Below are 25865 nucleotides of genomic sequence, written 5' to 3'. Positions count from 1 at the left end.
ACTCATGAGAAGATATTGGTGTGATTTTGAAGCTCTGGTGGGAGACATTGTATAAATGCAGCTAATATAATGTTCAGATCCAAATCTGAAATCATGTACCTAATTGAATAAGCAGAAGAGATTCCTCTTGTCTCTCTTATTCATTATATATATAGAGCATATAGTCACAACATGAAGGCAGATTGAACTGAACAATCAATTTCTAGGCATTTTCAATTCCAAAGGAAGAAAAAATGGCTCCTTCTTACCATACTCGCTCTAACAGTTTTCCTTCCAGACCACACCCAATTACTTCAGAAGTTGATCAGCATTTGAGCAGATTAAGGGCTTCTCAAGCTACTTCTACATCATCATCATCATCATCAATAAGCCATGGGATAAATGGCCTTCAAGATTTGCATGATTGTGTTGATAAGTTGCTTCAGTTAGCTTAGATTCAACAAGCTTTAGCCCAAGACGAGATGTTGAATGGATCTCTTAGACTCTTGGATATCTGTGGCATTGCTAAGGATTCCTTGGTACAAACCAAAGAAGCTGTACAAGGCCTTCAATCAATTTTCCGCAGAAGAAGATGTTATGATATTGAGCTTAAAAGTGAGGTTAAGAAATACTTGACCTCCAGGAAGACAGTAAAAATGACCATCCAAAAGGCCTTGAAGAATTTGAAAGCCATGAAAAACCAAAGAATCTCTCCAATCTATGAGGAAGATGAGTCAAACGCCACAATTTGCATATTAAGAGAGGTTGAAGCAGTCACTTTCAATGTGATCGAATCCTTGTTGTCCCTTATCTCAGGGCCAAAGGTTCCATCAAAGCTAAGCAGCTGGTCAGTAGTTTCCAAGCTAATCCACTCAAAAAAGGTAGCAGCTGAAGAAAAAGGCATTAATGAGTTTGAAAAGTTGGATGCTGAATTGTCTACCATCATCGCTCACAAGACAAGCAAATCCGATAACATTCAAAACCAGCTTAAGGAATTGGAGTCAAGCATTCAAGATTTTGAAGATGGACTTGAGACCTTGAGCAGGCGTCTGATCAAAACTAGAGTCTCTCTTCTCAACATCCTCAATAACTAGATTACAAAGTTTTGATACTCTATACTTGTACATCAATCAAATACACTTGTATATTCCTATTGATACGCAACACTTCCACAGGCTGATAACAAGCAAGTCATTGTAACATTGTTTGGCATCATCCCCACTATCTACATCTCTCTAAAAAGTTCCAATGCCTCAATACCTTTCCATTTTGTGAAAAACCAGCTACCATTGATGTCCAAGACACAACATTTAATTCCATTCCTTGGCTCTCGAATTGCCTAAAGACCTCGAATGCATTGTCAATAAGACCATTTCCTATAGAGACCTGTAACAAAAGCATTGCAATCACTTACATCCAAATTTTCCATTTCATGAAACACTTTGGGCATCTTCCATGTACACCCACACTTTCCGTACATATCAATAAGTGAACTACTAACGCACTTGTTCTCCAATAAACCTCCTTAATCACAAAACCATGAATCTGAATCCCAAGTTTGGGATTCTCAAAGTCACCCACAGCGGAAAGAACAATAGACAACACTGTGCTTCTCAGGCATAAATCCTTCCAAATGCATCCTTTGAAACAAAAGAATCGCCTCTTCATAATGTCCACTATGATTAAACCCTGCAATCATACCATTCCAAGACAACACATTGGGTTCCACTCTTAAACGACCCATCTCGTTAAAGAGTTTTTTCGCTACATCCACACACCCTTGTCGCGCATAAGCTGCAAGCAGAGCACCAAAAGTTTTCACATCCGGTTGGGCTAATCTGTCAAACACTTAGTGAGCGTCCCCAATGTCCTGACATTTAATGTACATATGAATCAAAGAAGACTGAACAAACGAATCAAAATTAAACCCGTATACAAACACCATATGAATCACATTGTCATCGAAGTCTTGGTGATTTGCATATTGAAACAGAAGCTCTGTTACGAGATTCGCGTCATTAGAGACGTCGGTTTTGAGAATGTGAGATGAATTGAGTGAGTTGAGGGTATGAAAGGCGTTGAATGTTTTTGAAATGAAGCATTATGCTTGCATGGTTGCCCCTTTAAGTCATACTGGAAGGTTAGAAGAGGCATATAACATGATTGAGCGAATACCTTTCGAGCCAAAAGCAAAGCTGTTGTAGAGTTCACGGTAATGTCAGGCCAGGTAGTTTCTGCCTTCTGGGACTAAAGAAATATAGACAATTAATGGTTTTTATATTTGAACTCATCCTACAAGAATAGTCCTTACCACACCAGATTACTCATATAAAGCCAACATTCATCATTCGCATTCATCAAAGAATAGTCCTAAGTCATTACCACACCGGATCCACCAAAAAACAGCCCTCAAACTTCCTGTCACGCCATTGAAAAGGACGCTGTCTGGCCAGTATGTATTTTTCTATTACTTGTTTTTCCTTTTTTTTTTTTTTTTTTTTTTAATTTTCTTTCCTTCTTCAAATGGAAATTTTGCATGTTATTTATGTTAGAAAAATCTTAATAAACATTATGCATAACATACATGCTTAAACAAACACCTTTACATTTTCATATCTTACTTGTAAATGTAATAATTCACACAACTAAAATAATTATATGTTTGTAATTCTATAACACCTTTACATTTTCAATGCTTTATACGAAAATTAACACTTCCCATGTATTAATTTTTTTCTGGAATTGATGATATCCTAATCAGTAATGTATAAAATATTCATAAATAAAATGAAATAATATATTCAATATTTAAATCATTATTGTATACTATAAAAAAAATAAAAAAAACTCCAATTCAATTGGACCGCTTCCACCCCAAGCATTTAATTCCAATCGAAATAATAAAAAGAATTAGACTGATGGAAGCAATCTGTTAATCAAGTCCCAAACAACCAATACCATTACATTTACACCCAAGGATTGTAAAAATCCCCCAAGTCTCAAACAAAACCAAAATGACATGTTACCCCTCACTAAATAGGATTTAATACTCATACTTTCGCATAAGCCCTTGTCTTTTGCAGAAGCCCAAACATCTCAGCTCTGCTTTTCACAACACCCACCTAAATAAAAACCCTAATTTCCCAATCCTCTTTACCCCTTTTATTAATTCTATTTGTTGACGCTTGATTTTTTATGCCAACGACTCGCACATGAGAAGTGCTAAGCGGACTTAGGAATCACACGTGATGGATCCATGAGATTTGAATATGGAGCTGAGATTATATATTTTGCAGAAAAAATAAGTAAAAGATTGGCAAGAGGGGTTTTTATAGTGGTTCGGATGCTCAAGAAGCGACTCCTACATCCACTGTTATTTTATTGATCTCTCACTATTTCTATGAATTTGCCCGTAAGGCATACAAAGATGAAGAAATACAGTGTTTATAGAGAGAGAATGAAATGAAGCTCAAATCTCAGCTCAACCTCCTTCTTCGGGAAGAGGAGTGCCTATTTATACACCTTTGCACTCAATGTAATGAGTATTTTGCAAGTTGTCTTGACACATGGAAGACTCTCATCCATTCATCTCTTAAAATGAGATAGAGTTGGTGCAAATATCTTTGAGGAAATATGGGTTTGAGCACATTTATTAGGCTGATATAAGTGTGACTTTTGAGGCATAACAGTCTTTATAGTACTTGAATCATCTATGGTTACTTGAATCATCTATGGTTCAGAGACCCTATTGCAGATAAATCTTTTGGGGGAGTAAATTAGGGAATAAAGGTCAATGTTTGGTTAGTAGTTTGGGTTCTGCAGAATGTGGGCTCAGTTGTGTCATCAACTTCGAGGAGGTTTTATCTTACTAATGACGTTGAGTATAGATGGTGAGATTGTCAACTTCAGATATGGATTGTTTGGGTTGAGGTTGAGGCCTCCCAAATCTAATTTATATTTGTCAAAGGAATTTCAGTTGAGACGTGGTTATTCGATTCCATCATTTGCACGGTCCATTTGTCCATTACTCTTGGATTTGCATGATATATATTTGCTGATCTCCCATCAATGTCAAGAGCTCTTGCCCTTGCACAAAAGATGCTTTTTGATGTGAACAGAGGAGAAGTTGTGGATACTTAAGTTATTTATGAAGTTTACCCCTTTCAAATTGCAGTTGAGGGGGGTTGAGAATGGCTCTTAACAATGTTGGTCAGCTACCTATCAATAAATTAAGGGATTCTATCTCATCTAATACTTATTTTTCTGAGCTCCCACATGAGGATAAATCGCAAGCACTCCTTGCACAGTCTCTTCAAAGTCAAGCTAAGATGTTCAAGACTATGGTGGCAGTGGTGGATGCTAGTTACTTAGCTGCACTTCGAAAACATTAGAATACTCCTATTCCTGATAAAGTCAAAGATTTGATTGGAGAGTCAGTTACAAGCTGCAAAAATAATGGGGGATATTTCAAATCACATGGATAAGAAGCGTTCATTATCTAATAAACCTGTCATGGCTGTGGGTGCTGAAGCAACTGTTGTCTTAGGATCTTCATCTCTTACTAAACTTTTTCCTACACCAACCTTCATGAAGGTTATAATGTTTAAAGCTGCTGTTTCGCTTATGCTTTTTCTTACCCAAGCCCAGAAAGCAATGATGATAGCTTTAGGCAAGACTCAGTTTTTGCCCCGGGACAGCAACTTTTGGGTCAAATACATCTATCTTAAAGACAGTAACTTCTGCTAGAAAATTCAGGCAGTGGCCCACGCTGTCATGCATCTGTTGAGAAGACCAGTTTTCAACTGAGAATAGCATTTTATGGATAATGAGAAAATGAGTACTCCAATTGGTGTCCTACCATGGGCAACTTTGGGGGTACTACTGCACTTGCGTGGAATTGCTCGTGTATGAGAGGAATTGAATGGTTTGCTGAATCTTTGCCCGTGGCTCCTTTAATTCCCAATTCAGAGCATGATTCAATATCTACATGAGGCATCTCAGAAGGTGAAGCAGACAGATGGCACCATAATTCAAAAATCTATAGAATCACTAAAGTACAGGTTGAAGAAATTTAGATTGAATAAAGTAAGACTTAAATTTTCTTTTATTAATGTATGGTCTTTATAGTTCTACTCACTGTATTTTAAAATTTTTATAAATTAAAGTGAGAGATTTTTATGTCAAATTGAGTCTGCAGGATTGTTGTATCATCTGGGTGTTTAAGTTTTATCATGAGTTATTTTGGTGCAACAATGAGACTCCAATGTTTTTAGACTATATTATAAGTCTTGAGATGGATGCGGTTCTAATCTTTACTTCCTTGCCACTTCCTTTTCTTTTGCAATCCTGATTTACTGGCTGAAGCAATACCTAATCAATGCAATGAAGTATATTTAGTTTTTCATTTCAAGAATTTAAATCTTAAAGTACTGTCTACCATATTACTACTATGTCTTGGTTTAGCACTTTGTGGCTAGTGCAGTTTTTTCTGTTTTTTCTTAATCCCATATTTTGTTGTATTACTATTAGTTAGCGAATAATAATGTCTACTTTATCTAAAAGTAATATAAGCTACTTTTGGTATTCCATATGATTGGAAATCCTATCTGTATCTTTTCTGAGAATATCTTAAATTATGGCTGCTTCCTTACCATTACTAATTAATAATGTAATTGAGTGAATTGCTATAAAACTATTTTTTTTTTTTCTCTGAATTCAATATATATGACAGTGCAATTTAATTTCTAAAAGGTATTCTGATAGAGTTGTAGTGTTGATTTTAATGGTTTCTTATGTTGAATATTGGGCTTGGATCCAAATGGCATTGGATGGCCATATTACAATATCGCTTTAGATAATCTCCCATCTCTACAATTGAAGTGAAGGGATCAAGTTACACTTAGATATTAATGTGGTTATTACTTTAAATATTTTGGTAATGTAATTAAACATTTGTAATATTTTGTATTATAAACATTATTTCTAATAATGTTATTGATCAATTTATTGTCATCATATTGAAATTTGTTGAAATTTATTTTTCCCTTGTGTGTTGATGTTCATTTTAAGAAATTTTGATTTCGCAATGTTTTTCTTAAGGAATGGATTGTTGTTGATAATTATACATCCCCTAGTGTGTCGATTGTTCATGTTGGGAATGTTTGATTTTGCATTATTCTTGTTAACAAGCGATAATTTTGTTGAAATTTAATTATGCGGTTGTGTGTGGATTGTTAATGTTCAGAATGTTTTATTTTCTATGTTTTTGTTGATGAATGATAGTTTAATTGGTGAAATTTATATATGCTCTTGTGCAGATTGTTCATTCTGTACATGCTTGATTTAACAAGTGGCAACTTTGTGGGAATTTTTTGAACGAAATAGAGAAGCAACAGGAACAATAATAATAGTTAAACAAACAAACAGTAAACAAGAAAGTAATCACGCGCGATTTACCCTGGTTCACCATGTAGGCTACGTCCAGCTGTCAATATATTGCAATGCCTCACTTCTCTCGTTTACAATGAATGAATTGTTCTCACACCCATAACAAGAAAAGTATGTTTAATACTAGGTTAAGGGATTAAACCTAGTTTTACAAGAATCCTATTCCTAAGCCCAACCCAAAGGAATTAATAACTTAAAAGGAATCCTACAGCGCTCCGTTACCCATTAATGCTGAAGTATTCGACAACTCCAACATTCTCCCACTTGGCGATACTTCACACATGAAGGCCTATCTCATCAACACACCATGTAAACTTTGCTAAGCTCACAGCCTTGGTAAAATCTGCAGCATTAACATGTATCACCTTCTCTAACAACACCAATTTTTCCTCCACCTTTGCCTGATGAAATGGTATTGTATGTCAATGTGTTTTGATCGCGATGAAGCAGGATTCTTGGCTAAGTAAATAGCCCCTTGTTGTCACATCCAATCTTCACAGCATCAACTTGAACCAGCTCTAAACTCAATCTTCGAAGCCACATAGCTTCCTTGCCAGTGTCAATGCCATGTATTCTGCCTCAGTCGATGACAAGCCACAGTACTTTGCCTTTTACTCATCCAACAAACAGCAGCACCAAATAAAGAGAATACATACCCACTTGTGGAACGCCTACTATCGAATCACCTCCCAATCAGCATCCACAAAGCCTATCACATCTAGCTCATCCAGTCTCCATGCGCCCATAACATAATGATAAATCCGAGGTCCCACGAAGATATCTAAGAACCCTCTTTACAGCACTCCAATGCTCCTTACCAGGATTTGACATAAAGCGACTCAAAACTCCCACTGCTTGTGCAATATCGGGTCGCGTGCACACCATGGCATACATCAAACTACCGGGGAGCGGGGCACCCGCCCGCTGACCGGGCAGCGGGACCCCCGAGTGCGTCTCCGTTACCCATTAATGCTGAAGTAGTCGACAACTCCAACATGTTTGACATTATATTATGCTAGCAGGGGATGATTTTGTTTAAATTATCTGTGCCCTATGTGCGGATGGGAACATTTGGTTTTATATTATATTTTATTTAAGGAATAGTGATTTTGTTGAAATTTATTTGCGCCTAATGTGTGGATTTTCATTTTACGAATGACATTGTTTTAGATGAATTTGTATGTATGTATATATATCTTATTTCATTTTGTTTTGCAATTTATATCCAATGTGCTGGTTTGCAGAGTCAATTGTCAAGAAATTCGATAAGAACTATTCATAGTGAATTTGGAGCCTCACGGCAATGGTTAATTGGAGAGAGGTAAATTTAGTTTATGTTATGTTCACACGAGTACAGTTTGTATTTGGTGTTAATTGTTCATGGTGTTGCAGTTGTGACAAATGAAGAATGCATTAGGTGTTTGATACAGTAAAGTTAGATCATTTTTTCAAGTTGGTAAACTTGAATCAAAGTCTCCTCATGCTTTTTGTTGATGCGTGATTTTGACACCAACTAAATGCACATGGAAAATGTTGAGCTAACTCAGAAGACACACGTGTACGGGGGTATTGAATTGAATAGAAGATGAAGAACAATGTTTAAAGTGGTTCAGATGCTTAAGTAAGCGAATTCTACGTCCACTGGTATCGTATTAATATATGAGGTCAGGTCGCATTCAGCGAGCTAATTTACAAGAGATTACAAGAGAGAGAGAGAAAGAGTATATATACGTTATTCCAGAGAGAAATTAGTTAATCTCACAAATAGGAGAGGATCTCTTTATTTATAGTGAGACAAGTTGAGGTAATGATTACTAAATCAAGGAGTGGGTCAGATTGTCGTGCAAATCCTTCCTTGCGTCTTGTTGTTCACCTGCTCGAGTGATTTACTCGACGTTTGCAGGGATTGGACATGTGGATCATCTCCAGCCTTTCACCAGCCTGGCGCACACCTATTGCACTGGCAGGAGCATGCCGCTTGCATCAGCGTGCGACGTGGTTACGTTTGAATGGCTGCAGGATTTACCTAAGCTCTGACCGCTTAAACTGACAGGGTTCTGTGTCAACCCTATTTTTACAGGCATAACACTTCTCAATGTCATATTTTACACTATAGAATAAATTTATTTTGTTTATTTTCTTATTGTTCTTAGAAAGTAATTTGATTCTTATTTAAAGAAATAAAAGTTTGATTTCAATTTATTGATAGAGGATTACAATTCACGATAATATAGATAAAGGGAGGAATTAAAGGGGCAAGGCAACAAAGAAAGTGATGAGGTTTGTCAAGGAAAGAAATCCATTGGAAATGGCCTTCTCTAAACCCTAACATTCCCCCTTAAACTGATCTAGGATAATTTTCTAATATTGAGCCACCTTCTGGATTTCATTTTTCATCTGAACAGCTACAAATTCTCTACTGAATTGTTTTCTTTTATCTTCAAATTGACTTTGAACATAAATCAAAAAATTGCAACTCCTGCTGATTTACACCAGCTTGCAAGCTACATTTGGATTCACAAACCAACAAATCACAAAACAAAAGAAATAACCATATGTCTGAAAAACTGTAACTGTGAGAAAAACTACAACTGTGACTGCCAACTGCAACTACCAATCATCACAAAGCAATAGGCTACAGAACAATAGTCTGAAAAACTACAATTGTGACTGCCAACTGCAACTACCGATCATAACAAGAGAAAAACTGCAACTGTGACTGTCAACTGCAACTACCAATCATCACGAAGCAATAAGCTATAGAATAATCAGCTTTCACTTCTTATCATATCCACAACTAACTGTATCTGCCAATTGTAACTCAATCTAATTATTCACCAAAGAGTTTCTTGGCTTAATAGAACAACAAGCCACAAGGAAATCAACCATCAACATTACAGTATATAAGATATTAGAAAGATCATTTCAGTAAACCAAAATGTAAAGAGTTTCATCCAAAGTAGTGAACTTGATCATTTTAGTATATTAGTGTCATCTAGAGCAGTGTACTTGATTATTTCAGTAAATCACACAACAATGAACCTAATCATTTCAGTAAATCTGAAAGCATATAGTGTCAATGAAGCAGTCTGTTCATTTCCTCTTTACCAATAACATTCAATTTGCTTCTTAATTCAGTGAACTGAGTAACAGATAAGGCCTTTGTCAATAAATCAGCAATCTGAAGTTTAGAAGGCACATATTGGATGGTTAGCTTCTTTGTAGTCACTTGCTCTCGAACATAATTTGCATCTATCTCTATATGCTTGGTTCTAGCATGAAACATTGGGTTGGCTGCCAAGGTTGCAGCACTTATATTATCACACCAAATGACAGGTGTGATTGAAATGGATAATCCTAATTCTACAAACATACTTTGCAGCCATGCAATTTCTATGGCTATTTGAGCTAGAGCTCTATATTCCGCCTCAGTTGATGAAAGAGCAACAACCTTTTGTTTTCTAGAGCTCCGTTGAATTAGATTGGGTCTCATATATACACAACGCCCACTTGTAGACCTCTTGTCTTCATGTTACTGCCCCAATCCTCACCAGCATAGCATTCTATACTTAAAGTGCTTGCTGCCTTGAAATACAATCCATAATCCAAGGTGCTTTGATGTATCTTAGGATTCTCTTACAAGCTTGCCATTGAAGGTCTGTAGGAGCTTGCAAAAACTGACTTAGTTTATTGACTGGAAAACTAATGTTAGGTCGTGTAAGTGTCACATATTGTAGTGCACCCACTGTGCTCCTTTATAAACTTGGATCAACAAATAACTCACTATCAGTTGAATATAACTTGGTTCCCACTGCCATCGAGGTGGCACAAGCATGACAATCCAACATTTTTGTTTTAGACAGTAGATCAATGGCATATTTTCTCTATTTCAGATGAATTCCAATAGCAGTTTGTAATGCTTCCAGGCCCAAAAAATAGGACAAAGATCCAAGAGTTTTAAGTGAAAACTCATCATTTAGATCTTGCATAAGCTAAGTGATGAAGGAGTTATCTAACCCTGTTATAAGAATATCATCTACGTGCACAAGTACATAGGTGAGATGGGAATTCTGTTTGAAAACAAATAGACTACTGTCAGAAACTGAATTTTGAAATCCTTTTGCTGAGAAGAGCTGTTTTTAGCTTGTCAAACTATGCTCTTAGAGCTTGTTTGAGCCCATATAGGGCTTTATGCAACTTACATACATAGGCTGACTTAATAGGATCCTCAAAACCAAAAGGCTATTGCATGCAAACTTCTTCATTTAGAGCTCCATTTAGAAATGCATTATTTACATCCACTTGTTGAATATCCCACCCTTTAGTGACAGCCAAGGTGAGAATTATTCTAATTGTGGAGGCTTTAACTACTGGACTAAATGTTTAAAAATAGTCAAGTCCAGGGGTTTGTTGAAAACCCTTGGCAACAAGTCTAGCTTTGTATTTTTGTAACGTACCATCAAAATTAAACTTGGTCCTAAATACCCATTTGTTCCCTACAATATTCTTATTTGAAGGAGCAGGAACTAATGTCCAGGTTTCATTTTTCAGCAGAGCATCAAACTCACTTTTCATTGCATTTTTCAACTCAGGGCTGTTAAGAGCTTCAAGAACAGTGTGAGGTTCAGGTATCACTGCACAAGTTTCTAAACTAAGACCTTGATAATGATATGAAGTGAGAGTAATGGTTGTTGTGTTGATAACATATGCATACTGATCAGACTGAATATCAGAGGCTGTAGTGTTTGGCAAGGCTATGGAGTGATCAAAACTAGGGCTAGTAGCTACAATGTTTGGTAAGGCTGCGTAGTGATCAGTGGCTGTAGTGTTTCTCAAGGCTACAAAGTGATCAGAACTAGGGCCATTAGCTGTAATGTTTGGTAAGGCTGCATAGTGATCAATGCCTGTAGTGTTTGTAAGAGCTGTTGTTTTGGATGTAGTTAGCATTGGATGGGTGTTTGTAGCAACAGATTTGTCAGTGTGTAACATCGTAGAAATCTTCGATGAAGTGAGATCAACCTCAAGTGAGCACGTGGGAAAGGAAAGTGATGATGGTATAATTGGAAGAGTCAAAACTGATGTATATGGTAAGGGAACAAATTTGGTAAAATGTGGTGAAGTAAGAGTGTTATTTGGTTTAGCATTGGAGAGGTCTGTTTGAGAATGGGGTAGAGATGATGAATGTTGTGTTTAGGAGGATGATAAAATGTTGGTAGGAAAAATAGTGTGTGGAGAGGTAGAACAATGTGGAACTGCAAGATTAATGCAATTGTTCTGCCATTTTTGGACTGATTTGGAGAGCTGGTTACTGCAAAAGGATCTTTCAGGGTGCACTTTGTACCTAAACTATTATGAATAGCAGTATATGGAAATGAAATAGAGGTGGAACATGTTTTAGGTAAAGTTGTAGGAGCATCAGATTTTTGCTGAGAGGTTGAGGTAAAATTGGAACTAAATGGAAACTCTTGTTCATTAAATTTTACACTAGGAGTGACAACAATTTTCCCATCAGGCGTTAGACACTTGTAACCTTTATGAACAAGCCTATATCCTACAAAGACACACTTAGTAGAGTGAAAGCTAAACTTGTGATGATTGAAGACCCTAAGAAAGGGAAAACAAGAACACCAAAAAACTTTTAGACTTTCATACATAGGAGGTTTATTAAAAAGTTCCTCATATGGAGATATGTTGTCCAAAACTAGAGTAGGCAGTCTATTAATCAAGAACATAGCAGTTTCAAAAGACAACCACCAAAATTGAAGAGGCATAGATGCATGTGCAAGCAATGTAAGTCCTGTTTCTACTATATGTCGATGTTTTCTCTCACATCACCTATTTTCCTGGTGAATGTGAGAGCATAAATCCCCAAATTGAATTCCTAAGTCTGTAAAATAAGAATGAAGTGCAATAAACTCTCCACCTTGATCAGAGTGTAGGCATTTTAACTTAGTATTAAACTGTCTTTCAACCAAATGATGGAACTTAATGAAAATGGACTTAACCTCAGCTTTAGTTCTAAGAGGAAATAGCCAAGTGTATCTACTGTAATCATCTAAGAATTGTACATAATACCTAAAGCCTTGAGATAATGTTAGGGATGTAGGACCCCAAACATCACTATGGACAAGTTCTAAAGGATTTGTGGCTTGTGTATGTGAGGTAGGAAAGCTAACATTATGCATTTTTCCTAGTTGACATGCATCACAAAATGAAGTGGAGTTGTTATCATGGTCAGAATTGGTTTTTGCATACTTATGCTATTTGGGCAGTAAAGATAGGATTCTATGCATGACTGTTGTTTCGTTTGCAACAACTACTAGCAAGTGCACTAGTCTCAAGTAATATAGTATAACAAAATACAGGTTATCGTACCCAAGAGATTGCGTAAACAAGTACTAAAATATTAATTAGTCTTAACTTTATCTAGATAATCAAAACTTAGAATGGTGATCTTTAAAACTAAAAATATTAAAATCTGAAATATTATAAACGAATTTCAGTAAAACTAAAATTAAGAATTCAATGAGAGAAAACGGCTAAGACTTCAGGCTCATCTATAACTTCTCTGCACCCCTTAATTTACTATGGTCAATGAATTTATTTAATTAATGTGACAACAGGATTTCCTAGGTTAACCAATATTCTTTCTCAAGCAATATTTATTCTACTTCTATTTCATAACCTAGATATCTCTATATGGATTTAATGAAATAGACGAGCATTAAGCTTTATGAAATCCTCTAACTTTCAGCACAAGTTAATCCTGCCTATGACTATTGCATGTATCAATTCATATATCTCTATATCTAATTAATCCATGGCCTATATTACTAAAGCACTCATGTGATATCTCCTCTCGGTCTCAATCACACAAAACAATTCTATCAGAAATTGATCAAGTTCCTAATAGCATTAAGCACATAATATAGACTCATCATTAGAAAAAAAAAATGCATTGATCAAAGAGTAAAAGATTGATCACAGATCCATAAATAGACTAACCCTAGTCTTAGCCTATTAGTTCATAATAAAAGAAACAAGAGTAGAATCCAAGCAATAAATCACATTGAAAAAGTAAAAACAAACTCTGTGATGAATTTTGTTCTTGATTCTTCTTTAACCCAATAATCTCTCCCCAAAAATGGGTAAAATTTGGCCTCCTTAAGGAGTAATCTTAATCACACTTAAATACCCAAAAGAGTCCTAAGTGAAAAAGGAAAGAAAAACTAATAAAAACCCTAAAAGTGTCCGACACAGCCCTGGCCGTGTCCAAATGTATGTCACCACAGCCTAGGCCATGGTGTTTCCTGTCCTCGTTATTTTATCTTCATTCCAACACCACGGCCGTGGTGAACCACCAAGGCAAGGCCATGGCCTTCAAACTTGTTAGCTAATCTCAATTTCTTCAAGCTTTGAATTCCAATTTCATTCCAATGCTCCAATCTACTCAATTAATGCCTGAAAATTACAAAAATTCTCCAAATCAATAGCTAACCATTCATATTTCAAACTTAACAAAAACTAACATCAAAACACAGAAAAAAAATGAGAAATTAACTAGAAGGCTATAAAAACAAACCTAAAAACATTAAATTTATGCAACTTATTAATGACACTAGAGTGAGGGTGTCCCAACCTTCTATGCCATGTTAAATGATGTTGAGCATTTGTGTTTATAGTGAAGTATGAAGCATGTGAACTAGATAAGTTCTTGTATGGCAAAGCATTCATAGTATTTTCAGCAACTTTTATTAACTTAGAAGTAGGCAAATCAGCAATCATATCAGAATTTCTAGTTTGAATAATAGGTAAAACAGGACATTTTCAAGTAGAATCAAAGTTGTCACTTTTATTTATAGGTAAGGTAGTACATTGTGCAGAAGACATGTTATCATGAACATCATATTTCAAGGGAACAACCTTTGAAGTAGAATCATAAAGTGTTGTAGTAACATTTGAACCAGAATTGATAGCTTTTGGAACACTAAAACTACCTTGACAACTTGACTGTAAGTCATTATTAATAGTTCTTTTGCAATGAAAGCTGTAACTATTTGAACCAGGATGTTGAAAAACAGGTGATGGAATGGAAACAGATTTTGATTGAGAAATGGAATGAGGAATACGCAGTTGATACATGCCACCTTTAAGATCCCCTTGCAGTAATGTTACTCTGGTTAATTGGTCCTTGACAACACAACACTCAGCATCAAACTCAATAATTACATTATTGTCCTTAGTGAACCTAGAAATACTGAGCAGATTTTATTTTATTTTAGGAACACACAAGATATTTTTAAGGTGTAAACATTTAGAATGAAACATACTAGGTAAGAATGTGTTACTAGTGTGAGTGATATCCAGGTGCTCACCATTTCCCACTTGAAGTTGGCTCCACCACCATATTCCTTACTAATTTGCAACTGACTCAGGTTTGAAGCTACATGATCAGTGGCTCCAGAGTCCATATACCATGTGGGGTCAGTAAGGGTAAACTAAGTGGCATATACAAGCTAGGAATTATGGTTTGCACTAGTAGAAACAGCAGCTATAAATGCTTGATTGTGACCAGGACTAGTAGATTGTTGGTTAGGTGGTTCAAAAATAGATATTGGAGAGGGCATATTGTGTGATATATTAATTTGTTCTTGTGAGAAACCACTATAACCAGAAGCAAAACTAGACTGTCCAAGATGAGGACTAAATTGTGGTTGACTAGTTGGAGACATTTGCTTCAGAGTAAGAGCAGAAGCATATGGATACTGAGCAATGTTTGGGCTATTATTTGTGTTATGAGGCTGATGGGGAAGCGAACTAGGAAACTGTAAAGGTCCAAAAAACTGGTGCAGATTGCCATTGTAGGCAGAATTAAATCTGTGGTAACATTGAGCAGCTGAGTGACCTGTTTTGTTACAAAGTTGGCAGATCAGTCTATTTCAATTATTACCACGACCTTTTCCTCTTCCATATGGAACAAAACCAGTCCATCTAGGAGTAAACATGGGAGTATTGTTGTAGGCAAAATGTTGAGTATTTGAACTAGTAGGAAAGTTGTTCGATGGCAGTGGATATGGCTATTGAACATGGGGATTTCCTAGAGAATTTAGAGATGGTACAGAGCTGTAGTTCCCAGTAATAACTCCATAGGTTTTGTCATTATTTAGTCCTTGTAAAGAGCTGATGTTGGGTGACTCTCTAGAACTTCCCAAATTTCCACTTCCAATGTTATTTGTAGTTGCAATATGAGCTGAACTATTTTACAAGTCAATTGAATTAAACTTGTCTAATCTAATTTCATATTTTTGAAGCAAAGATTGTGCTTTTTGGAGTGTAATCGAGTCTATTTTCAATTCAAGCCTAGATGTAAGATTTACCACCACAGGATCATATTCAGGACCTAAACCATCCAAAACATATTGTAACAAATCTTCATCAGAAATGATCATACCACTAGCAGATAAACTCTAGCTAATTTCTTTCATCTTTTTGATATATTCAAAAATGCTCAGATTGCCCTTTTGAGTTGTCTGTAACAGATTCTTAAGATGCAATGCCCTAGCCTTTGAGCCTATATCAAATTCATGCTCTAAAACTCTCCAAATATCTACTTAGAATACCTACACTTCGATACAGTACCAAACATACTTTCTGATATTGAAGCTAACAGCCAACTAACCAGGAACTTATCTGTTCTCTTCCATATTATGTAATTTGGATTAATTTTGTCTTTGATAGAATCATTCTTAACCCTAAGTTCTCCACTCAGTTGACTCAATTCATTATCAACATTTAAATCAGACAAAACTAAAGGTGAAGGACAAGAAATTTTACCAAGCAAGTGGTCTTCGATTTCGTACGAACCTACAGCAAAGAGAACTTGGAACTCCAAAATCTGTAATTATCCCGAGTGAGTTCTGGACTGATCACCGGTAGGTTTGAAGCAATCACATATGTGGATCAATTTAAAGCTTCCTTTAGCATTTCCTCAAGGCTATTAGGCAGAGGAATTGAGGTCGAACCATGAGTTTTAGCCATCGACACTAGTCACAGCTCAGATACCATGTAAAAGAGCAAGGATTGGAAGATTTCTAGAACGAAAAACAGAGGTAAATGTCAAGTAGGAGCTACTAATTTCATTATTTGCTAAGTCAGCTCACTTTACTCTTTTATATGTAAAGAGTAAAGTGAAAACAATTGAATAGCTGACTAAATACGGTTGTAAGCAAAACTACACCGTTTTCAACACAATTACAACAAGTCCTCACAGGTTTGATAAGTGACAAACAATACCCTTTGACTTTACATCCTAACATTGCTGATTAATTAAACAGTGAATAATTAGCAATAAATTAATCACTTTTTTATTTTTATAATTGGTGAACGCAAACTTTATATTATTCTCTCCTTATGAATAATTAGAGAAAATAGTTGTCATGCTTCATTTGTTATCTTTCAGTGAGTTATAAAGAAGTTATTTTCTTCTAAAGATTATAAATATTTTTAATACTCTTTATTTGAAATATAATAATATAATTAAAATAAATCTTCCCTCTATTGTATCATCTTTATTTAGTTATTGAATTGATGGATTCTTTTAGATTTGATGAGGTTTCTTTTTTTTTTTTTTTTTTTTTTTTTAGGAAGAAACTTTCAAATTAATGAAAAAAGTAAAATATGGGTTGTAAAAATTAAATATAAATTAAGATTCCACTTTTGCCTTTGCTGAAATAGAAGACCGGGTTACTAATAAAATTAATAGGGGCTAAAAATCATTTCCTTACCTCTTCTTGGTCTTTGTGGAAGTTGTCATTATGGTACCTGGATCCTAGTTAGTAAATATGAGTATAAAACGCGTATTTACGTATTTTACAAAGGGCTGCCGAATTATTTGCGAATTATTGGAGTATCCGTATAATTCACGAATAATTCGCGTATTATTCGCAAAAAAGAAAAAAAACTTATTGAAACGATGTCGTTTTAGTGGGGGAAGAAGAAATCAATGGGTAAGGCGCAAAGGAAGAGATTGGAAAAGGGGGGAGGGGGGAATAAAATAACCAATAAATATTTTACAGCCATTAAAACCAATCTCTAACCGGCTGAAACACATCAAAATAAACACCAATAAAACCCCACCAACCAAACCCATTACGCCAAAAACATTCATCATCACAACCAACAAAACACAAGCAAACCAACAGAAAACAAAAAAACCAAGAGAAAGAAGTTGAATGGGGCTTACACGTTCGACCCATTGGCGAGAAACGTCCGTATCCAAGAACTCCGACTTCAAACTACTCATCTTTCTGTTGAGTTGAGTTGAGTTGTGTTGTGTTGTATTAAAGAGAGAGTGGCTGTAAAATGTTCACGAATTATTACAAAAAAAAAAGAAAAAAGAAAAAAAAAAACTGACTGAAACGACGTCGTTTTAGTGGGGGAAGAAGTAATCAGTGGATAAGGCGTAAGGGAAGAGATTGGAAAAAGGGGGGGAGGGTGGAAGGGAATAAAATAGCCCTCTCAAAAAGTTCAAAACTCAAAATAACATCCATTTTCGCGCCCATTCCCCCACACCTTTACATTTTAAAATCAAAACACATACAAAATCATTTTATATTCTTAAATTATTTTTGTGCTATCTAATAAATTAGATTGGATTAATGATATTAAAATAATAATTTATTGTGAAAAAAAAAACTGTTATATATTATAGGTATAAAATAATAGTTAGACTATTGTAACACTAATCTTTTATATAGATTTGTGAGACAAAATTTTAGTTCTTGATTTAATATAATTTAATGGATTAATGGGAAGTTAAAATTGGTTGCATTTAATATCAAACTTATCAAGTTTTAAATTAGTAATAAAGAATCATGGCTAAATATTGTGTTTGAATCTGAGACTATAATTTGAATATCAGTTATATATTGTATATTTGTGTTATGGTTAATTGAATACTTTGTATTTGAAATACTATATTGATTTTAGCCAAGTAATCCATAAAAGTATTAAAACTCTGATTGATATTGCTGTATTTTTCAAAACGTATTATTGACAATGCACCATATTAAACCTGTATATACCCGTACCGTATTTTTCTCGTATCCGAATTTTATGACCAAATTTTTATAAGCGTATTTTTCACCGTTTGCCGTATTATACCCGTAAAAATTTCATATTGTTTTTTTGCCGTACCTGTATTTACTAACTAGGACTTGGATTGGAAGCATCAGCAATCCACACCCAAAAATCAGTGGCTCATTCGGTAAAGCTTCATGTCTCAAAGTTGAGTCAACTTTGGCATAATTAATAATTAGATCATCCTAATGTTCGAGACCAAGTCAGAATGCGTTATTTACAAAAGGGTCCTTGTCAACCTCGCAACCATAAGTTTCCCAAATCAAAATCTGGTGATCATGAACGGAGTTTCCAACATTCTTGGTTTGACAAATATCCCTATTGGTTGGAATATAGTGTTGAGAATGATGCTACATATTGTTTATGTAGTTATCTTTTCAAACCAGATAAAGGTGAGCAAAGTGGCGGTGATTCTTCTGTTCTTGATGGGCTTCGCAATTGGAAGAGATTCGAAAAATTTAAATATCGTATTGGAGGTCCTAACAGCTATCATAACCAAGCTTTGAAAAATTGTCAAGCTTTGATGAACCAAAAGCAACATGTGAGTACAATTATTAATAAGAAATCTGACCAACAACGAGAAGATTATCGTATTTGGTTGAAAGGATCAATTTTTGCTAGTCGACTTCTTCTTCGGCAAGGATTGCCTTTTCGTGGCTATGATGAGTCTAATAATTCAATGAATCGGGGAAACTTTCTTAAACTTTTACACTATATAGCTAAGCAAAATGAAGAATATAGATTAGTAACATTGGAGAATGCTTCTGGACATGATAAATTGATTGCTCCTAGTACCCAAAAAGACATAATCATTGCATTTGCAGTTGAAACCATCAACAAACTAATTAGTGATCTTGGAAATGCTTTTTTTTTTTTTTTTTCTATATTAGTTGATGAAGCTCGTGATGGATCCAACAAAGAGCAGATGGCAATTATCTTACGTTATGTAAATAAAAAAGGATGTGTTGTTGAGTGTCTATTGAGCATTATGCATGTCACAGATACGACTACTTTGTCACTAAAGATGGGAATCAAAACATTGTTCTCTAAATACAATTTGAGTATATCAAGATTACGTGGACAAGGTTATGATAGTGCAAGTAATATGCAAGGTCAGTTTAATGGGTTAAAAGCACTTATATTGAAAGATAATGAATATGCTTTCTATGTTCATTGCTTTGCTCACCAACTTCAACTGACACTTGTAGCTGTGGCAAAAAAGGATACAAATATTGAAACTTTTTTTGAAAGTTTCTTGTGTGATAAATATTGTTGGATGGTCACCTAGAAGTCGGGATCTTCTTAATGAGGAACAAGCTTTGAAGCGACTTTATTGAGTTTGATTAATTGGTTTCATCTGTTATTGAAGTACTTGAGGATCTTACTGAAAATTATGATAATAGAGTTGAAACAAGTGATTTGGTGGATTATATGACTTCTTTTGATTTTGCTTCTAACCTGCACATGATGAAAAACATTTTGGGAATCACATTTGAACTTTCACAAGCATTGCAAAGGAAGGATCAAGATATTATAAATCCCATGTCTTTGGTTCACTTGTCGAAAAGAAGAATATTGTCGATAAGAAATAATGAATGTGATAATCTACTTATGAAGTTTCTCATTTTTGCATTGCTCATAATATAAATGTGCCAAATATGGAAGAGAAATTTGTTGCACGAGGGAGATCGCGGCGTAATGTTCAAGAGATGACAAATTTATTTCATTATCATGTCGAGTTGCTCTATGCGATAATAGATTTGCAACTATCAGAGCTTAACAATCATTTATGTGAAACCTCGTTTTTTTTAATCCTAATATATATTACATATTCTTTGTGATTTTATTTTTATGGAAGGGGATTTCTGTTAGTTTTTAAAAGTTTATTGGGAATGAAATTGCAAGAAAAGGAAGCTGCTGGGTTTGCATGTAAAAAGGGACAAAATCTGGAGGTTTTTTAAAAGAAAAGCTGATGTGGTAGGGGTTTACCGGAATTATCTGTAATCTAGGGGCAGAAGCATAATTCTAGAAAGATTAAAAATATAAAAAAAANGATCCTAGAAACACTCAAATTACTCAAATACTTATACAATACTTAGTAACGATTTTCTATATGTGAATAACAAAGTGAATCTCCAGAGTTTATTTAGGGTCTTATTTATAGACCATGAATAAAAATTGTGTGTTTTCTCAAGATAAATAACTATTATATAACTTCTAATAATTGTCTAGAAGTTATTTAATAGTTAAATTATCTTGTCCTAAAGTTGCATTTGGTTCGGGGTGATATAAGATTAATCCTGTAATCTTTATTTAATTTTCAAGATTCCCTCATTTATTTGTCAAGTAATAAAATATTATGTAATCTTTTATTGCAAATAGTATTTACTGTTGGTAATATTAGAGGTAATCAAATTATCTTCCTAAGGGGTGTTAATATAAGATTACCGAGGTAATCTTAATTTTGACCCTATTTTGCCCTTAATCTTTTATCATTTAGGACACATTTGCCCTCATATGTCTAGCAAATAACAATTAGCCCATACCCCCTACATTTGAAATATAGCTAAAACACCCCAGCTATAAAAAAGTTTAAAAGTTAACAAAATACCCCCAGTTACCCAAGACCACCGTCAGCCGCTAGCCACCACCGCTGGCCGCCAACGAAAGTTGTCATATAGGGGCAAGACCGACGGGATCTTGTCATTCGTGTGTCGGTAAGGACGTTTCCGGCCATGGATTTATGATCCATGGCCATGAAGATCTGGCCGTTTCATGGCCAAAGATGTGGCCATGAAACGCCATAGATCTGGCTGTGAAAAGGGAAAATCTTGGCTATGAAATGGCCGTTGTTTCACGACCACATCTTTGGTCGTGAAACGGCCATATTTACGGCCAGATCTAGCCATGTCGGATTAGGCCTTACTGGTGCACGACCAGCCAGATCCGGTCGATCATGCACCATTACGACGGTTGCCGGCGATGGTGGCTGGCTGTCGGCAATGGCTTGGGGTGGGTGGGGTTGATTTTGGTACAAATTAAAGATTTATATGGCTAGGGTGTTTTAGCAAAATTTCAAATATAGGGGGTTAAAAAAATAATTTAAAAAATAATAGAATAATAATATTATATTATTATTTAAAAAGGAGGGCAATTTAGTAATCTATATAATATACCCACTCATTTATTCTCTCAACCAAACATATTATTGTAACATACCCACCAATTTATTCCAACCAACCAAATATATTTCTCTAAAGATTCCTTGGTAATCTATCTTTCCAGTAATACAACATTCCCTGAACTAAACGCACCCTAAGAGTAATGTCTCTTATATGAGACATATCTCTTAGGCCAAAGTGTATAAGGTTTATCATATTTGTTATAAACCTTTAACACTTTGTTTCTTGCATGAACTCATGCATATTTAATTATATACTAATAATTCCCACTTGATTAAATGATGCTTAAGCCTAGTTTTGCAATAACTGTTCAGTAAACTGTTGTAAGACTATATATGTGAAACCCCGTTTTTTTAATCCTAATATATATTACATATTCTTTGTGATTTTATTTTTATGGAAGGGGATTTTTGTTAGTTTTTAAAAGTTTTATTGGGAATGAAATTGCAAGAAAAGGAAGCTGCTAGGTTTGCATGAACAAGGGGCAAAATCTGGAGGTTTTTTGGCGGGGAAAGCTGATGTGGCAGGGGTTTAGCGGGATTATCTGTAATCTAGGGGCAGAAGCATAATTCTAGGAAGATTAAAAAAAATAAAAAATAAAAAAAAGGGGAGGCTGATTTTCCCTCGGATGAAGGAAGAAGAAGACTGTGAGAGGAAAAAGAAGAAAAGAAAAAAGGAGAAGAGAAGAAACACGGAGAGGAAGAAGAGAGAAAAGAAAAAAAAAAAAAAAAGAGAAGAGAGTGTGAGGTTCAACCGAGAGGAGTGAGAGTGATCTGGAATCGGTGGAGGAGAGCAAAAACCGAGCAAGATTAACCCAGATCTAGGCTCGGGATCGGAGGAGAAAAAAATGTTTGAAGCTTGCTGGAAGTTTGGTTGAGGTGAATGGTGAGTGGATTTCCAAATACTTGTTTTAAAAACTCAATTTCATTTGCATGTCAAGTGATGAATTTCTATTAAAATGTTTGGGGCAAAAATTGTTAGTTAATGGTGATATTTGCTAAATCCCACTTTGCATGTTTCAGCTGAATTAATTGCTGGATGATTTTGCACTAGATTTGGTTCTAAAGTATGTGATTACATGCTGCATGCTACATGTATGTTTATATACTGTTCACATGGAATTAAATGATGGTGAAAATGCTTGTAAGAGGTGTTGGTTGTGTTTGGTTGTTGGGATCTTTTTGTAAGCATGAAATTTTGCTAGTTTATGCTGCTGCATGTTGAATTTGAGTTTAAAATTTGCTATATGGTGTTTGGCTGGGTATATTTGTGAAAATGTATGGTTATGGGGTTGCTTTACTATGACCGAATGCATAAAAAGAAGTAGGCAAAGTGAACATGAAATGGAGGTGGTTTCTTTTGCTGCATGTGGCTTCTATTCATGATTTATTTGGGTTTCCAATTGTGATGTTTGTTGGCTGCATTTTTGGCCGATTAAAGCAAATGGAGGCTGGGATTACATGGGTTTTGTGGACTGCATTTTTGGCCAATTTATTCATGTAATGGTGGCTAGATTCATATGTGTTTATGGCTGCATTTTTGGTCGATTTATGCATGTGATTGTGGCTGGAATGTTGTTGAGTAAATAAGTTGTTTTGTGTTTTCAAATTCTCTAATTTAAGGCAATTTGAGTGGAAATTGTATCTTGAGTACTGCATTTTAAATATTCGGTGGCCCCTTTTTATTTTCATGAGATGCACATTTTCGCATGCATAATGTAATTCATTACTCCTCGATATATATATTTTGATTATATTATCTGCATATGTGATCAAATTAGAGTTTGACATGTTATATGTAGTGTTAATTGATTGATATAGGACTTGGGTTTTGGATTTAATTAAATTGGGTGTTAATGATAAAAAGGTTATAAACAATTTATTAATTGCTTTGTTTGATATTCGGTCAAATAGTTGAAAAAGGTTGCATTGAATATTTCCATTAACATATTATTCCCTTTTCTAAAAATTGTTTGAACGTTAATATAAAATAGTGAGATGATGTTTTTATTAGATTTTTTTTTCATATGAGACAAAGTTCTAAATTTCTTTTACTTTAAAGAAATTGTCTTACAATAATTACTTAGCAGGATGAACGTGTGAGAGTGGACTGGGAGTCATGATCTGAAAATATTTGTAAAGTTGGGATGCTTTGAAAGTTTGAGAACAAATGGGGTTCAATAGAAAACTGAATAATTTAATAATTTTCTACAAGTTCAAGTAGTCAAATTTTACGGCTATAGAAAATTGGTATTCTTTTTGGAGTGTTGCATTGAGTCTGAAGCATTAAATGCAAGCCAGTGCTTTTCATGTCTATGAGACTCACATGGAGTGCAAACCTTAATTAATAATTACATGTTACAATTTTGTCAGGGTTTAAGTGTTAAGCTTAAGAGTATTGAGGGTGTATTTGAAACTATGATGCATCGAGTTTTGTGGAAGTGCCTGTCATGTGAATTGTAGATTTGTTTAATAATTGTGTAAAGTTTCTTTCGACTCCCTCATGTTTACTTCATTACTTGTCTTTACTTACATTTTAGCCCAGAATACACTACCATAAATTATTTCATAATGTTTTAATAATTTTATAAAGGCCTATGTTTTGAAGAAATATAATGTATTGGGTTAAGAATAAGTATAGTAATGCCTTACAAACCACCCTGCAAAGTACCCGTTCCCCAAGGATACAGATTTTTGGCTCTGCCTGAGAGATGCAGGATCTCGTCGGGTATGACAGTTTCAGATTTTGGCTCTGCACATGCGTATGACAGATTTTATTGGCTTTGCCTGGGCGTTGAGTGGTCCGCCAGGTATGACAGTTTCAATGGCTCTGCCCGCGCGATGATAGACCTTGCCAGGTATGACAGGTACATCCCTTGCTTTGCCTGCGTGCGGGACGCCCACCAGGTAAGACAGATTTCCCTGAGGGTACTAGTTGTGGTGAGAGTTTTCTGTTATTAATATCAAAATCAGTTTTAGAATGTTCAAAATCACACAGTTTTTAGTATCTGCTATGAGCGATAATCTCAATATGAGTTTTTAGAATAATTAAGAGAGCTTTCAGTATTAGCCATAGTTTCAGAATAAGATATCAACTTATCATTTTCAGCATCAGTAAAAGCTATAGTATTCAGTTTAAAGTTCAGTTATCAGCATAAAGTTTACAGTATTCCAAAATCATTTATCAATGCATAGTTTCAGAAAAATCAGCTTTCAATTTTATATCATCACAATAGTTATAAATTTAGTTACCAGATTTTGTTTTGTGATCATGAGTGTCCATTGAATGATGGTTTGGATGTCTGCAGCATGACTAGTAGTGTCAATTGGATTCAATGTCCTCTTAGTGAGGATTTCTTCTCATTATATAGGCACAAATGTGCAATATACAAGGCTAGAATCAAGCCTAAATTACCGTAGAAATATCTGCCTAAATTACAACTATTAATACATATTCTGACTAAATAAGGAAGTGTATATATGTACAACTGGTGAAAACTAATTAAGGAAAGCCTATCATGGTGACATCCCCCCTCAAATTGATGCTGGTCGGTCAAGAAGCATTAATTTGCCTACAAGAAACTGATGACGTTGTCGTGTCATGGCCTTCGTAAACACATCTGCAATCTGGAGGTCAGTAGAAATATGAGGAAGAGAAATGATACGAGTGTCCAATACTTCCCGAATGGAATGACAGTCCACCTCAATGTGTTTGGTACGCTCATGAAAGACGGGATTGGCAGCGATCTGAATGGCACTAGTGTTGTTAGCATGTAGAGGAGTAGGATCGAATTGAACACAACCAATCTCAGCAAGGAGGCCACGAAGCCAAAGAATCTTAGAACAAGCAGCAGACATTGCACGGTATTCAGATTCGGTAGAAGATTTGGACACGCGATCTTGTTTCTTACTCTTCCAAGATATCAAAGAGTCACCAAGAAACATACACCAACCTGTAACAGATCGGCGCGTATTAGGACATCCTGTCCAATCTGCATCGCTGTAAGCCACAAGCTAAAGAGGAGTCCCAATAGGGAAGAATATGCCACGACTAGGAGAACCTCGAAGATATTGAATGATACGACGAACGACAGCTAAGTGTAGATGACGTGGAGCTTGC

The 25865-nt window shown here is 35.3% G+C and overlaps 2 protein-coding genes across 2 annotated transcripts; both read left to right on the top strand.

The window, feature by feature from the left end:
• Positions 1–461: 461 nt before the first annotated feature.
• Positions 462–1073, top strand: LOC116108025. The gene has a single exon (XM_031394308.1). The coding sequence runs from the start codon at positions 462–464 to the stop codon at positions 1071–1073; it is 612 nt and encodes a 203-aa protein (XP_031250168.1).
• Positions 1074–18772: 17699 nt separating this feature from the next.
• LOC116108024 (zinc finger MYM-type protein 1-like) lies at positions 18773–19852 on the top strand. The gene has a single exon (XM_031394307.1). The coding sequence runs from the start codon at positions 18773–18775 to the stop codon at positions 19850–19852; it is 1080 nt and encodes a 359-aa protein (XP_031250167.1).
• The last annotated feature ends 6013 nt before the right edge of the window (positions 19853–25865 follow it).

This window comes from Pistacia vera, unplaced genomic scaffold (genome assembly GCF_008641045.1).
Source record: "Pistacia vera cultivar Batoury unplaced genomic scaffold, PisVer_v2 Contig551, whole genome shotgun sequence".
NCBI lineage: Eukaryota > Viridiplantae > Streptophyta > Magnoliopsida > Sapindales > Anacardiaceae > Pistacia > Pistacia vera.
The sequence above is the reverse complement of the archived record's forward strand: the minus strand, read 5'-3'. Positions and strand labels throughout refer to the sequence as shown.

What these genes read in the sequence shown, in the direction of transcription:
- LOC116108025 (XM_031394308.1), top strand. Translation starts at nt 462, where the DNA reads ATGTTGAATGGATCTCTTAGACTCTTGGATATCTGTGGCATTGCTAAG.
- LOC116108024 (XM_031394307.1), top strand. Translation starts at nt 18,773, where the DNA reads ATGCGTTATTTACAAAAGGGTCCTTGTCAACCTCGCAACCATAAGTTT.